General features: G+C 56.0%; 2 protein-coding genes across 5 annotated transcripts; both read right to left on the bottom strand.

Annotated features, from left to right (window-relative positions):
• Positions 1-5,035: 5,035 nt before the first annotated feature.
• Positions 5,036-7,641, bottom strand: GJB4 (gap junction protein beta 4). Of its 3 annotated transcripts, none has more exons than XM_082686827.1 (3): positions 7,536-7,641; positions 6,454-6,501; positions 5,036-6,170 (listed from the first exon to the last, which is right to left on the bottom strand). In XM_082686827.1, the coding sequence occupies exon 3, from the start codon at positions 6,082-6,084 to the stop codon at positions 5,284-5,286; it is 801 nt and encodes a 266-aa protein (XP_082542953.1). In that variant the 5' UTR covers positions 6,085-6,170; positions 6,454-6,501; positions 7,536-7,641; the 3' UTR covers positions 5,036-5,283. The 3 variants fall into 3 exon arrangements, with proteins under 3 accessions (XP_082542953.1, XP_082542954.1, XP_082542955.1); XM_082686828.1 differs by having other exon boundaries at positions 6,454-6,554; positions 7,536-7,624; XM_082686829.1 differs by lacking the exon at positions 6,454-6,501 and having other exon boundaries at positions 7,536-7,635.
• A 1,201-nt stretch (positions 7,642-8,842) lies between these two features.
• Positions 8,843-12,216, bottom strand: GJB5 (gap junction protein beta 5). 2 transcript variants are annotated; one of them, XM_082686162.1, is made up of 2 exons: positions 12,064-12,216; positions 8,843-9,961 (listed from the first exon to the last, which is right to left on the bottom strand). In XM_082686162.1, exon 2 carries the CDS (start codon positions 9,932-9,934, stop codon positions 9,113-9,115), a length of 822 nt encoding a protein of 273 aa, XP_082542288.1. In that variant the 5' UTR covers positions 9,935-9,961; positions 12,064-12,216; the 3' UTR covers positions 8,843-9,112. The 2 variants fall into 2 exon arrangements, with proteins under 2 accessions (XP_082542288.1, XP_082542287.1); XM_082686161.1 differs by having other exon boundaries at positions 8,843-9,958; positions 12,064-12,215.
• Positions 12,217-12,471: the final 255 nt, after the last annotated feature.

Genomic DNA, 12,471 nt, shown 5'->3' with positions numbered 1-12,471 from the left:
AAAAAAAGAGAGAGAGAGAGAGAGAGAGAGAGGACATTCTAGCATATTTACAGAATTGTAGGGCAAAAAATGTGGAGCACAGTCTAGAGTTGGTGAGAGCTGAGGACTCCAGTGTCTGAGTGGAGGGGGTACCAGGAGCAGGGACACTCATCCAGGTCCCAGGGGAGAAGGCAGGATGAACGGGCACATAATGCCTGCCTGTCAGCCCAAGAGGTTTAGGGGTACAGGGACTGGAGCTTTGGGGGAAGGGAAGGTATGATACAGCCATCTTGGGACTAGGGTTAGGGTTTTAGGAAAATGTAGAATTTGCTAGAAGGGCTGAGTGTTCACTCAAGGTTTGTGATCAGAAGTTTCCATTGAAACCAGTTCGTCTGGTTGCATTCTCCAGATGCTCTGGGTGCCACGTGGAGAATGGGGTTGAACTGGGCTTGGGGTCTTGCCTACTGAGTAGCTACGGCAACAGTCAAAGGCAAGGGAGCCATCCAGGATACATCTACGGAGGGCCCTGGGAGTCTGAGCTGGGGAAAGAGGGAAGGGAGGTCATAGAGGGGGTGGTGGACAGCCACATGGGGAGGGCCCACAGATGTGGCAGAGGGGGTGCTGGAGCGGGAAGCAGAGGGAGAGGACGTGATGAGCTCTGGGTACTGCCGAGGTCTGGCGTGTGAGCGTGTATGTGGGTGGGTGTCACAGGTGAATAAAGATCAATGGAAACAAGGAAGTTAAAGCACGGAGAGGTAGGTGTTAGAGGTGAAGTCACCGGAAATGGTGATAAGTACAGTATTTGAGAGAAAGAGAGAAGGGGGTTCCAGGGGCTGAGCTGGTCCTGCAGAGAGAGGGGATAACCAGGATAATTTACCTAGCTCTCCGACTCCACGTGTCTGCAACGGAAGTTCCTTGTATCTCCTGCAAACCTGCTCCTCCCCTTGGGAGATGGCCCCGTCACCCAGAGCAGAAACCCGGGTGTTCCTTTGGTGCCTCTCCACCTGATCCCACACCCACTCAGATCGCCAAATCGATCCGACCCCATCTCATAAATCTTCCTTAAATCCAGCCACTTCTTCACACCTGCAGCGCACACCCTTGTTGAGGCCATCGTTGTTTGTGACTTGGACCGCTTGTGTCAGTCTCCAAGTAGGCGGCCCCGCCCGGGCCCCTCAGCACATTAACCAGTGGCACCATGCCTTAGATCACATCGCTCCAGTGCTCAGCCTCTCCAGTGACTTCTTGTTGTCCTGAGGATAAAGTCCAAGATCATGAACAGGGCTTTACCAAGAAAGTGCTGCAGACGCAGCCCCTGCCTGCTTCAGCCCGAGTCCTCCCAGGAGCCTCCTCCTGGAGTACTTCCCATCCTCCTCACCAAGCTTGCTCTCCCTTCACCTGGCATGCTCCTGCTCTGCTTGGCAAAGTCCTCTTCTTTCTCTAGACATCCGCTTAAGGAAGTCTCAGGGAAGGGGCATCTGGGTGGCTCAGTCGGTTAAGGGTCTGCCTTCGGCTCCTATCATGATCCCGGGGTCCCAGGATGGAGCCCTGCATCAGGCTCCCTGCTCAGGAGGGAGCCTGCTTCTCCCTCTCCCTCTGTGCTTCCCTCCCACCCTGCAAATCTGGGTGCATGCACTCTCTCTCTCTCAAATGAATAAATTTAATCTTAAAAAAAAAAAAAAAGAAGCCTCAGGCAAGTTTTCCCTGTATCTCTGGCTGTTGGATACACCTTCCCCCTCTCCCCAGCACCCTGTGCTCCCCAGCCTGCCATAAGCTGTCCTCTTCATGGGATGTAAATTCCATGAGATCGGGGACTGTATCTGATTCTTCCCACATCAATCCTTGGCACGTAGCATGGGGCTTGTCACGTAAAATTGAACAATAAATATTTGTTGATTTGAATCCAATGAGAGATTCTTGAGGTGGAGCAGTTCTGGGTGAAGACAAAGTCCCAGGTGTGGTCCTGTGAGTGGGTAGCTAAATGCAGCGGAGGAGGAGGTCACGAGAGACACAGAGGGCATGGCACCACGAAAAGGATGGAGTGACGCCCAGATGGTTCCAGCCGCCCTGGGATGTGAGAGTATACCCCAAGACCCTGACTCCTCGAGTCCTTCATGAGTGGAGGAGCAATGAGGGGGCAGCCATGGGGGTGGGGTAGAAGGTGGAGGGGCAGATGGCAGGGGCCCAGCTGAGTGAAGAGATTTCAAGAAAGGTGGGAAAGTCTGAGAGTGGTAGTGACTGGGGTGGGGGGGGGGTTCTATTTATATATTTATTTATTTATTTGACAGACAGAAATCACAAGTAGGCAGAGAGGCAGGCAGAGAGAGAGGGGGAGGCAGGCTCCCAGCTGAGCAGAGAGCCCGATGCGGGGCTCGATCCCAGGACCCTGAGATCATGACCTGAGCTGAAGGCAGAGGCTTTAACCCACTGAGCCACCCAGGCGCCCCTAGGGGTGGGGGGTTCTTGAGAGAGTGGGTGAGACTGAGGATGAAAATGCCCTGGCGGATGTGTTTCTAGAGGATTCTTCCAGCTTCTCTGAGGCCTTGGGCTGCTCAGATGGTGTTCGGTTCTGTATGGCTCACTGGCTCAGGACTTGGGACCTCTGGGAGCAGATCCCATGAAGAGGGCTGCCACAGGAGTCCGGTCTCTGGATGCCCTCCCCCGATGCTGGCCCCGAGGCGGACACTGGGATGGGGACTCTGGTATCCCGCAGGGAGTGGGCTATGGCTGGTTTGCTGGCTAGCATTTGGCTGTTGTTTGGGTCTGAGTGGTTCTGAACCAATTGAGAGCGCCAGCCTATGTTCTAGCATTGGGTGGTCACAGCTCTGGTCTGGATTGGAGGTAGAGCTACCCTTATTTCCTGGGATCAGGAGTTCAGTAGATGGTATTGGTGCCGTGCCCACATCCCCTTTAGCTGGGGACACCCATTCTCTAGCTGCTGTGAATATAGGATGCTCATGGCTTATGGCTGCCCCTGGAGATTTGACCTTGATTAAATGGGAGTCACCCACCCCTTCCTGTCAGCCCTTCTGCCCACGGGCTGGACTCAAGCCAACGACTGACGGATACGGGAGTTCAATGCCTGGTGCCCTCTCCTCCAGCGGGAACAACTCAGTGGCAGCATGTATGGTCGGAAGGCCCGTCACTGCACAGGGGCCCGTCACTGCTAAATGCCCCTGAGCCCATACCCAGCTCAGTCTCTTCCCTTGCCTGCTTCCCGTACTCCTTCATCCTCAAGCACATGAATTCCTGCCATCGGCTCTGCTTTCAGGGACCCTGACCTAAGACGAAGTGACTGCTGATCTTGTCCCATGATTCGGGGAGGGGGAGGCAGAGAGGCTCTCTATAGACCCCAGCCCCCTGTAGACTCAGCCCATCTGCATGGGCGTGGAAGTCCCCCTCCCCCCCACTCTAGGCCAATTTACTCAACCATAAATGAAACGGTTAGGCTAGATTTAGTTAAAACAACAACAATGATGGAACTTACAAATCCACAAGAGGACGACTTATCTGCACTCTCTGGCCAAGGTGTAGTGAAGGATTCAGGTAAACAAGACAAGTCCCTTCCCCGAGCAGCTCATAGCCCATTTACTCATTTACCAAATGAGTAATTTATTTATGTACCAAATAAATAATAATAAATTAAAATTTATTTTAATTTAATTTAAAATTTAATTGTTTAAATAATTTAAAAATAAAAATTTACCAAATAAATTTACCAAATGAATAATTTATTAAAGGTAGCTGGGGACCTGGGTGAGTCAGCGTCCTGCTCATGAAGGGCTCACAGACTGATGGGGAGAACGGCCCAAGAACAAGCTAGACTTAAGTGTTCGGACCTTGGGATCTGAGGAAGGGTGTCCCAGAGGAGGAAGGAAGGGCATTCCCGGTGTCTGGAACACATATCCGAAGGCCCAAGGCGTGAGGCAGCGTGATATCTGGTTGGGGACCCGTAAGCCATTTGGTATTATTGGTGAGGACAAGGAGGGAGGAAGCAGGGGTGACCTCGGGGAGGTCAGCAGGGACCAGGTGGAGGGGCAGTGGGGGACAGTGGTGGGCGTGGAAGTTTCTGAAGCAGGAGACACGCCGCAGTCCGGTGCGTGTGTAGAAAGCGTCCCTGTCCCAGCGGTGGAAGAGAGGCGGGAGAGGGGGGGCTGACTCCGGAGTTTAGGGTTGGAGTCGGGGGGATGTGATACTGCACTGGGTCGTGCGCCATGAGAGGCTGGCATGAGGGTGTCAGGATAGCTCCCGGCTCGGACAGCTGGGTGGCTGGCAAGCCACCCAGGGTGCGGGGTGGGTGATGCGTGAGGAGGGTCCTTGCGGTCCCTTTGGGAGCTGCTGACTGGAGGAGACCTGGGGGCCTCCTGGAGGGTTGATCCCTGGGCAGATGGTGGGAGGCTCTGGGGCTCAGAGGCAGGTCTGGGTTGGAGGTGCGGCTCTGGTGGGGGTGGAGGTGGGAAGATGAGGGTATGCGAGTCTGGGGAAGAGAAGGGAAATGCCTCGGATCTGAGGCTGTGGGGGGGACCTTTAGCTCGGATGCTCTCGGTAGGTTTCTGGCTTGTGGGGTTAACCCCGTGGGGCACCCTGGCAGACTCCCCATCCTGGGCTTGCTCTCAACACCATTGTACCCCTTCTAGGCCTTCCCTTCCCCCCCTCAGAGGAGACTCACTTCCCTGAGACTCGTGCTGGACAGGGTGAGGGAGGCTGGAATGGCGGAGGCAGGGGCCTCCTGAACCACATGCGTTCACTGGAGAACAGATCTGTGCTGGGCCCAGAGTCTCCTGCGGTCCCACTCCTCCTGCCTTGGCTAGTGGCTTGCAGAGTCCAGAGGCCCCTGGAGTGGCCTCTCCATATTCCCACCGTGTCGTGGGGGTGCCCTTTTTGTAGTGTATGTTGTGGTGTGTGTGTGTGTGTGTGTGTGTGTGTGTGAGATGGATGAGCTTGGATCTGAGGTCCCGGGGCTCAGGTGCCCACTGAGTGGTTGTGGCCTCCTTACTGAGGTCTGTGCTGAACCCCCCGATGCTTCTACCCGCCATGCCCCACCCAGGCTATAAAATACTGGGAAAATCACATTTATTAATGTTTTTCACACACCCCATTGCCTTATACAAAATTCCCACCAGCCGTCAACCTCCCTCCCCTGGGACTCAGGACACAGGGACCAAACTGCTCTCCAGGGGCAGGCTTCCTGAGCCCCACAGCCATCTTCCTCCCCTGCGGTGCGGCTGAAAAGATGCCACTGCCCTGGTGTGGCGTTAGGGAACAGCCTACAGCCCCAGTGGTCCTCGCCACTGCCCTCACAGGTCATGGAAACCCACCTGCCTCCATTGTGGCTGACCCAGCCTTCATTAGGACAGAGTTCCCATCTTGGGGGTGCTCTCCCTGGGAGAGGACATACGGGGGGCAGGTGTCAGGCAGGTGATCCCGGTGCCGAGACCGCTTGCTCCTTGGGCTGAAGGTCTCCAGGCACCTCTTGCCCACCAGGTAGGTGACCTCACTGAGGTTAAGCAGGATGCAGATGACAGCGGTGGCCACCATGAAGTAGGTGAAGACCTTCTTCTCGGTGGGCCGGGAGATGTAGCAGTCCACCGTGTGGGGGCAAGGGGACTCAGAGCAGGCCACCACGCGCGGCATGTCGTAATCCTCATAGAGGCGGTGGAAGAGGTAGAGGAACCCGGCGTCGACGGCCGCCTTGAAGAGGAGACTCAGCAGGTAGGTCCACCAGAGCCCACCCCGCTTCTTGCTTGGGTTGTCGTACAGGGACGGGGCGTTGGGCCCGTGCTTCAGGCGGTGGCGGCGCTCACGCTCCTGGCGGTAGGCCACGTGCATGACCACGAGCAGCGACGGGCAGGTGACCAGGATGAGTTGCAGGGCCCAGAGGCGCACGTGGGACACGGGGAAGAACTCGTCGTAGCAGACGTTGGGGCAGCCCGGCTGCTTGGTATTGCAGACGAAGTCCTTCTGCTCGTCGTTCCACACCTCCTCGGCCGCCACCACGTACACCAGCACGCGGAAGATGAACACCACCGACAGCCAGATGCGGCCCAGCGCTGTGGAGTACTTGTTGACCCCGCTCAGGAGGCCCTGCAGGGACGCCCAGTTCATGACGACTGTGTCCTTGCTTCCTCACGGGGACCGTCTGCAGCGGGGAGCACCCACTCGGGGTGTGGGGGCCACGAGGCCGGGAGAGCCTGGAAGTGGGTGTCCTTTGTTAAAGGTGCAATTGGCAAAACCCTTTCACCAACCCTCTGTCATCACGTCCTCACTTGCCATGACTTGGTGGGGTCGAGATGGCTCTTATCCCCATCTCACAGGGGAGGAAGCTAAGGCCCAGCGAGGCACCCAAGCTAGGCTCCCAGCTGGAAGTGGCAGGGCTGGCCTTGAACCCCCACCTTCCAGTTCTAAAACCAGGGACGAGTTTATTCTATAAAGTCATAGATAAACGTGAAGGGTAATCATCTCACATGCACATACCTGCAACTTCTTCCACCCCAGGTTTCAGCCCCGTGGATCACACGGCTTCTACAGAAACAGGACGAAGACGGTATGGATTGGGTGACTTTCAGCTGCCAGGACTGGACAGGGTCAGGAGGGGAGGGTGTTGTGTCTTTATCTTCCTGCAACTTCTACGGAGTGCCAACGGGAGCCTGGCCCTGTGCTGGGCGTGTTGCTATTGGCCTCTTTGGTGGCCCCCTGAGTGATAGCCGTCCTCCCCTCACACCTCACCTAGCAAGAGGCCCAGGACAACCCCAGCCCCCGACATTTCCTCCCAGACTAAGCAGGCTCTTTGGAACCCTGGGGTTTGGCATTCTCCCCCCCCCTCCCCCACCCAGTGCCGACTGTCCTGACCACACTGGGTTTCTCTGGAATTCCAACCATTTCAGCTTTAGGGAGGAACTGGGGAAGGGAAGGAGGCAGGATTCTGGATTCTGGTTCGGTCCTCCCCCCATCCCTTACTTCTCTCAGGAACACCCTCCTTCTGTGCTAGCCAGCTCCCCCATTACTCCCGGTCAGGCCCCTCTCCATGTGCTCTCAGTTCTCCACACCCCCCTATCTGGAGCGCCATCAGGTTCCATCCTGGCCCGTACCCCTTCCCTGTCCTGACTCAGACCTCAGGATCTTCAGAGCTTGTGACCCTGGGACATTTTCCGAGGACCCTTCTCTGTGGAATCGATCACAGTACTCAGATGGTCTGTTTCCCTGCCTCCATGCCAGACCATCAGTGCCTGGAGGGCAGGCTTCTACAGCTCATGCATCTGTTTCCCTAGCACTCCGCACCTGGCCAGGCCCGGTGAACACATGGATAGACGTTTGCTGAACTGAAACCCCCTCTTTCAGACCCCTACCTCCTTGTCTCTTCTCTGGTTCTCTATCTTCCCTTTGGACTGACAGGACATCCCTCCCCCTCCTTGGGGCTCCTTGGGGTTTCTCCAGGGATCGTCTATCCCCCTCCCCCCCTTCTCCCCGGAGCCCAGGCTTCAGTCCGTGTTCCGGGGATCCTCAGCCCATCCGGTCCCTGCTTCCCAGCCCGGTCTGCTGCCCAATTTGGGCCTCACCTTTCTCCGGTCTAGCAGCGACTCTCCGGTCCCTGGGCTTGTCTGTCTGCCTGAGGGCCTCCCGGAGGCAGCTTTTGTTCCTCACTCCTGTGCTGGGTGGAGCTTTCTGAGCCAATGAGCCAAGGGAGAGTGAGCGGGTGGGCAGGCAGGCGGACTTCCCCGGGCACATATTCAGAGCAAACACCTGCGGCTCTCTCCCCTGGCCCACGCCTTCTTTTCAGCCTCGATGGGCATGGCTGGGTCTGGCTCCCTGGGCTGGCAGGTATGTGGGTGAAGCTGTCTTTGGGGGGAGCAGTGCAGGAGGGTGTCCTTATGACAGGGTCCGGGTCAGCACCAGTGGTCCCTATCTGTTGCCCCACCCCTTTCCCATTACCTTATTGTCCCTGGTCTCTCTGTCCCCAGTCCTCTCTCCTGCCCTTTGCTCTGGAAGCACGGTCCAGAGCAGCTGCCATCCATGGAGAGGGGCAACCTTGATCCAGCCCAGGATCACATCCCACCCTGGCGGGGACATTTCTGGAGGCTAGAGCTTGGGCTGCTGGTGAGCTGTGGAGGGGATGGGAGGAGCTGATCATGGTTCTTTTAGAGGAGGACACCTGCTGCCCTGGCAGAGATAAAGAATGCAGGTGGGCAGCAGGAAGTATCCCAGGTGGTGTGGGTCCAGTGGAGGTCCGTCCTCTATGGGCCTCTGGGGAAGCCTTCTGGGAAAGTCAGGATACTTCCCAGTGGGGGCTGCAGAGGGGCCTTGGGCCTGCATCCCGGCTGTCCTGGTGGCTGGGATAGTGAGTGTTAACGAGCAGCCAGGGAGGGGCTCCTCTGCTTCATTTCCCACAAGCATTTATTGAGCACTTCCTAATACCAATGATTAACATTTATGTGGCCTTTTACAGCTGGCTTACCCCATCCATAGCCATGAACTCATCCATCCCCCCCCCCCCAGGCTCCGTATTATTAACCCATTTTGGAGAGGAGCTGAAGTCCCTTTCCCAGAGTCCCAGTGGAGCATGGGTTCGAACTCAAGTGTTCTGACTCAAAAGTTCATGAACTTTCCATGGCAACACACAGCTTCCCACAGGTCAAGCCCCATTATATTTTTAGATAGTCCTTGGACCTCAATTTGTAACTGGGATAAAGGGTTGTTTAGAGCATGAGCAGGTGGCATGACCCCCAGGAGTTCTGGAGACACTTTGCTGGGGGAAGGAATGGCCCCTCACAAGGCCGGGTCAGGTTCAGCCTTTTGCAGGGACACAGAGGTTGAGCAGTGACCTGAGAAGGGTCACAAAGGCCAAAGGACTGAATGGCACCTTGAATCAAGTGGATGAGTTGACTTTTATTAAGCCTTGACCGTCCCCTGCCCCGCCCCCCCAATGTACTTGCATATCCATTTTCTAAAGAAACCGCTTCTCATAGCAACACCCTGTGACGTGGGCTTCACTTCCGTCTTACATAAAAGGAAATGCAGGTTCAACTCAGAGGGGTCACTGGCCCAAGGCCCCACAGCTGGGGCAGGTGCCGGACCCTCTCTGCTGCCTGCCCCCAAGGCTGCACTGTGGGAGATGCCGGGTTTGATGAGGCGGCTCTCACAGGATGGTCTTGGTCACGTGGTCTCGAGGGAGATCTGGTAAGAGAGGAGGGTGAGCATTCGAGCCCAGAAAGATGAGGTCACCTGAGAGGAGGTCGTCCCCCTTGCAGGAAGAGGTGGCACCATCCGGGCAATGGCCCATGCCTGGGGCCCTGGCTCTCCTCGCCGCCAAGCCCTCGCGGCACCTCTTGCTCACCAGGTAGACCAGCTCTACGAGGTTGAGCAGGATGCAAATGGCGGCTGTGGCCACCATGAAGAGAGTGAAGATGTTCTTCTCTGAGGGCTTGGAGATGAAGCAGTCCACTGTGTTGGGACACGGAGCTATATGGCACTTGACCACATGAGGAAGGGTATATCTGGGGTAGAATGAGTGGAACACATAGAGGAAGGCGGTGTCCACGGCGGCCTTGAACACCAGGCTGCAGACATACGTCCACCAGAGCCCACCCCGCTTCTTGCCAGGGTGCAGGTAGAGGCGCCCGCCGTCCTCCCCCACCGCTTCTCGGTGCTTCTTCTCCCGAGCCTCTCGGTAGGCCACGTGCATGACCACGAGCAGCGAGGGGCAGGTGACCAGGATAAGTTGCAGGGCCCAGAGGCGCACGTGGGACACGGGGAAGAACTCATCAAAGCAGACATTGGAGCATCCCGGCTGCTTGGTGTTGCAGTCAAAATCCTTGTGGTCATCGCTCCACACCCGCTCAGCCGTCACCAGGTACACCAGCACGCGGAAGATGAAGACCAGAGACAGCCAGATGCGCCCAAAGGCAGTGGAGTACTTGTTGACCCCGCTCAGGAGCCCTTCGAAGATCCCCCAGTTCATAGTGGACCCAGGCGTTGGCCGCTCCTGCTGGGAAATAATGATTTCTCACATTTATTGAATACTGACTCTGAGCACCTTATGGAAATATATTATCTGTACTCAATTCCCACAGTCACAGAGGAGCTAGATTCTATTGTTGTCCCCATTTTACAGATGGAGGAAACGGAGGTTCAGGGGGCTATGAAGGTTGCACAACTACTAAAGGCAGAGCTGGGGTCAGAACCCAGGTAATTAAATCCAGAATCCATAAAAGTGGGGGAAGGTGGGTTCAGGGAGCTACTCTTTCCTCCCGGGGCTGAGGCTCTGGTCTTGTGGTCCTGCAGTGTGAAAGCTTGAGTTATGGGACATTCTGCCCTCTCCCTCTGTTCCAACTCTGGTCCTTCTCCTTAGGGGGCAGAGCCTTAGGAAGACTTCTCTCCTTTTGAGCCCCTCTCCTCTTAGCCTCTCCTAAGGGGAACCTGCTCCTTGCCCTTTACTTGGCTTAGGGGGTTTGGTGGGAGAGACTGCAGGAAATTTGTCCCCATACTCCCATCTGGTCTAACACTCTGTAAATACTCAGGCAATGTCTTGCTCACGTGCAGGTCACTTGAAGCAAGGCCAGTGGCAACCCTGCTGAAAAATAAAGTAGGGGACAATTGTTCTCTTTCTCCAATAGTGTTCCCAGAGTAGCCTGGTGTTCTGGGGATTCCTAAACTGGTGTTCCGTGGAACCCTGCCCATAGTTTGGCAACTGGAACAGTGAAAGAAAGGATTCTGCATTCAAGAAAGGTAGGCAAACGTAGGTTTAGCAAAGTTATACTTGATCTTAGCCAAGAGGGCCGAGAAGCGATCAGCAAAGTTAAATAGGGCCCTTACTTGACCAAGCGAATACATTGACAGACACTTGAATCCCCAAAAGGGAAGGAATATGGAGCATTGCCTGAACTACTTTAAACAAAACCTTTTTTTTTTTTTTTTTTTTTAAAATCATGGTATGGAATAGTCTTGTCTCCACTGCAAAATGGGAAATGCTGCTCTGGTCAGTTTTGCTGTTGAGTTCGGCGGGTTGAACACAGGTATCAGATCTACCTCCATTTACGGAATGTGACCGCCTCTCAGAACCAGACTTTCACTTCCTGTCTTGGAATTCTGCCTGGTTCCTGGTGGGGCGGGGCTGGGTCTGGGCGGGGGGTGTCCCCCGAGACCAAGGCACTGTGGTTTCACCTGCTGGCCTCCCCTGGGACTTCAGGGGGGACTGCACAGCCAATTGCTCTGAGGGGTTCCTGATGCCCTTCGCAGGGCACGTGTAGGCATTGGTCACTGTGCGGTCCTGATGGCCTGTGGGATCTGCTGAGGACGGGCAGGGAAGTGGTAAGAGCCAACACTTATGGGTTAGTCACACCGCTCCAGGCACTGTTCTCAGCACTTTGTGTGAACCAGTACAGCAACTCTATGAAAGGGTATGATATTTTTTTATTCCCAATTTCCAGATGAGGAAAGTGGAGCACAGAGAGGTTAATTAATTTGCTCATAGTTGCTCAGCTGGGAAGCAGCAGAGCCGGGATTTGAACCTCACTTTGGGCCTGTGCCCCTTTGCTTAAGTTTCAGGAAGCTGCTTGCCCATCTGGTCTGTGCCCACCCTCTCCTCTGCCAGGTGGGTGCCAGGGAAGGGAGGCTGGAAGTGTCTCGCTCTCACCCTATCTCTCCTCTGCTCTGTCTATACCACCTACCGCTTGGTTGTGAGTCATGGGCTTGCCTTTGCTCAGGCCCGCCCAGTGTGGGCGGAACTCCTGGCAGCTCTCCTGGGAGCAGCCTGGGAGACTCCAGCCCTTAGTTCCCAGAGGCTTTTGGCCCATCCCACCTGGGGTGTGGTGGGTGGGACTCTGCAGGCCCAGACAGCGCTGCCTCCCTTGCTCATTCAGCTGCTGGCACCCCTGTGAGCCCCTCTCCCACTCCGTCCCTGGTTCCCACCTCTTCTGAGCTGGGGAGAGCAGGAAGAACGCAGGGCAGAGGAGGGAAGAACCCTCCATTCCTGTCCCATCAGAACCCAGGATGGTAGCTCTGTCCAGACCCCCCCCTCTCGCCTTGCCACTGGAGAATTCTCCCTCTGCCCCATATGCCAAGGGTCCATATGGACACAAGTGATCTTACCTGGGGGGCTACTCCTCAGGGCTCTCTGTGTACTGGCTCCTGGCCGCTGGAAATCGGACTCTGCAGGCAGCTGGAACTCATGTCAGAAGGAGGGAGGGTGTTTGGGGCAGCACATTCTGGGACAGAGCCTGTGGAGTTAGCAGGCAGCTGGGTGTGCCGCTGGCCGAGGAGGAGGGCTCGCTGCGCCTGCCACTGCCATTGGCTGGGCCCCAGCCTCCCCAGACTGCCTCTGAGGAGGCCCAGACACTGAAGGGTTCATGGTTCACTCTTCCTGGGGCGCTGAGTCCAGAGTCCAGGCATCCTGTGAGGGGAGAAAAGTAGGTCCGTTCTGAGCCCCTGCTTGTCCTCTCATCTCTGGCCTTGTGTGGGAGGAGCTGATGTCTGTCCTGCTTTCTCAGCCTTCTCCAA

This window comes from Mustela nivalis (assembly GCF_964662115.1).
Source record: "Mustela nivalis genome assembly, chromosome: 10".
NCBI classification, from domain to species: domain Eukaryota; kingdom Metazoa; phylum Chordata; class Mammalia; order Carnivora; family Mustelidae; genus Mustela; species Mustela nivalis.
Note: the sequence above shows the minus strand (reverse complement) of the source record. Positions and strands in the feature narration are given on the sequence as shown.

Coding starts and splice junctions, on each gene's coding strand:
- GJB4 (XM_082686827.1), bottom strand. CDS start 6,084: ATGAACTGGGCGTCCCTGCAGGGCCTCCTGAGCGGGGTCAACAAGTAC.
- GJB5 (XM_082686162.1), bottom strand. CDS start 9,934: ATGAACTGGGGGATCTTCGAAGGGCTCCTGAGCGGGGTCAACAAGTAC.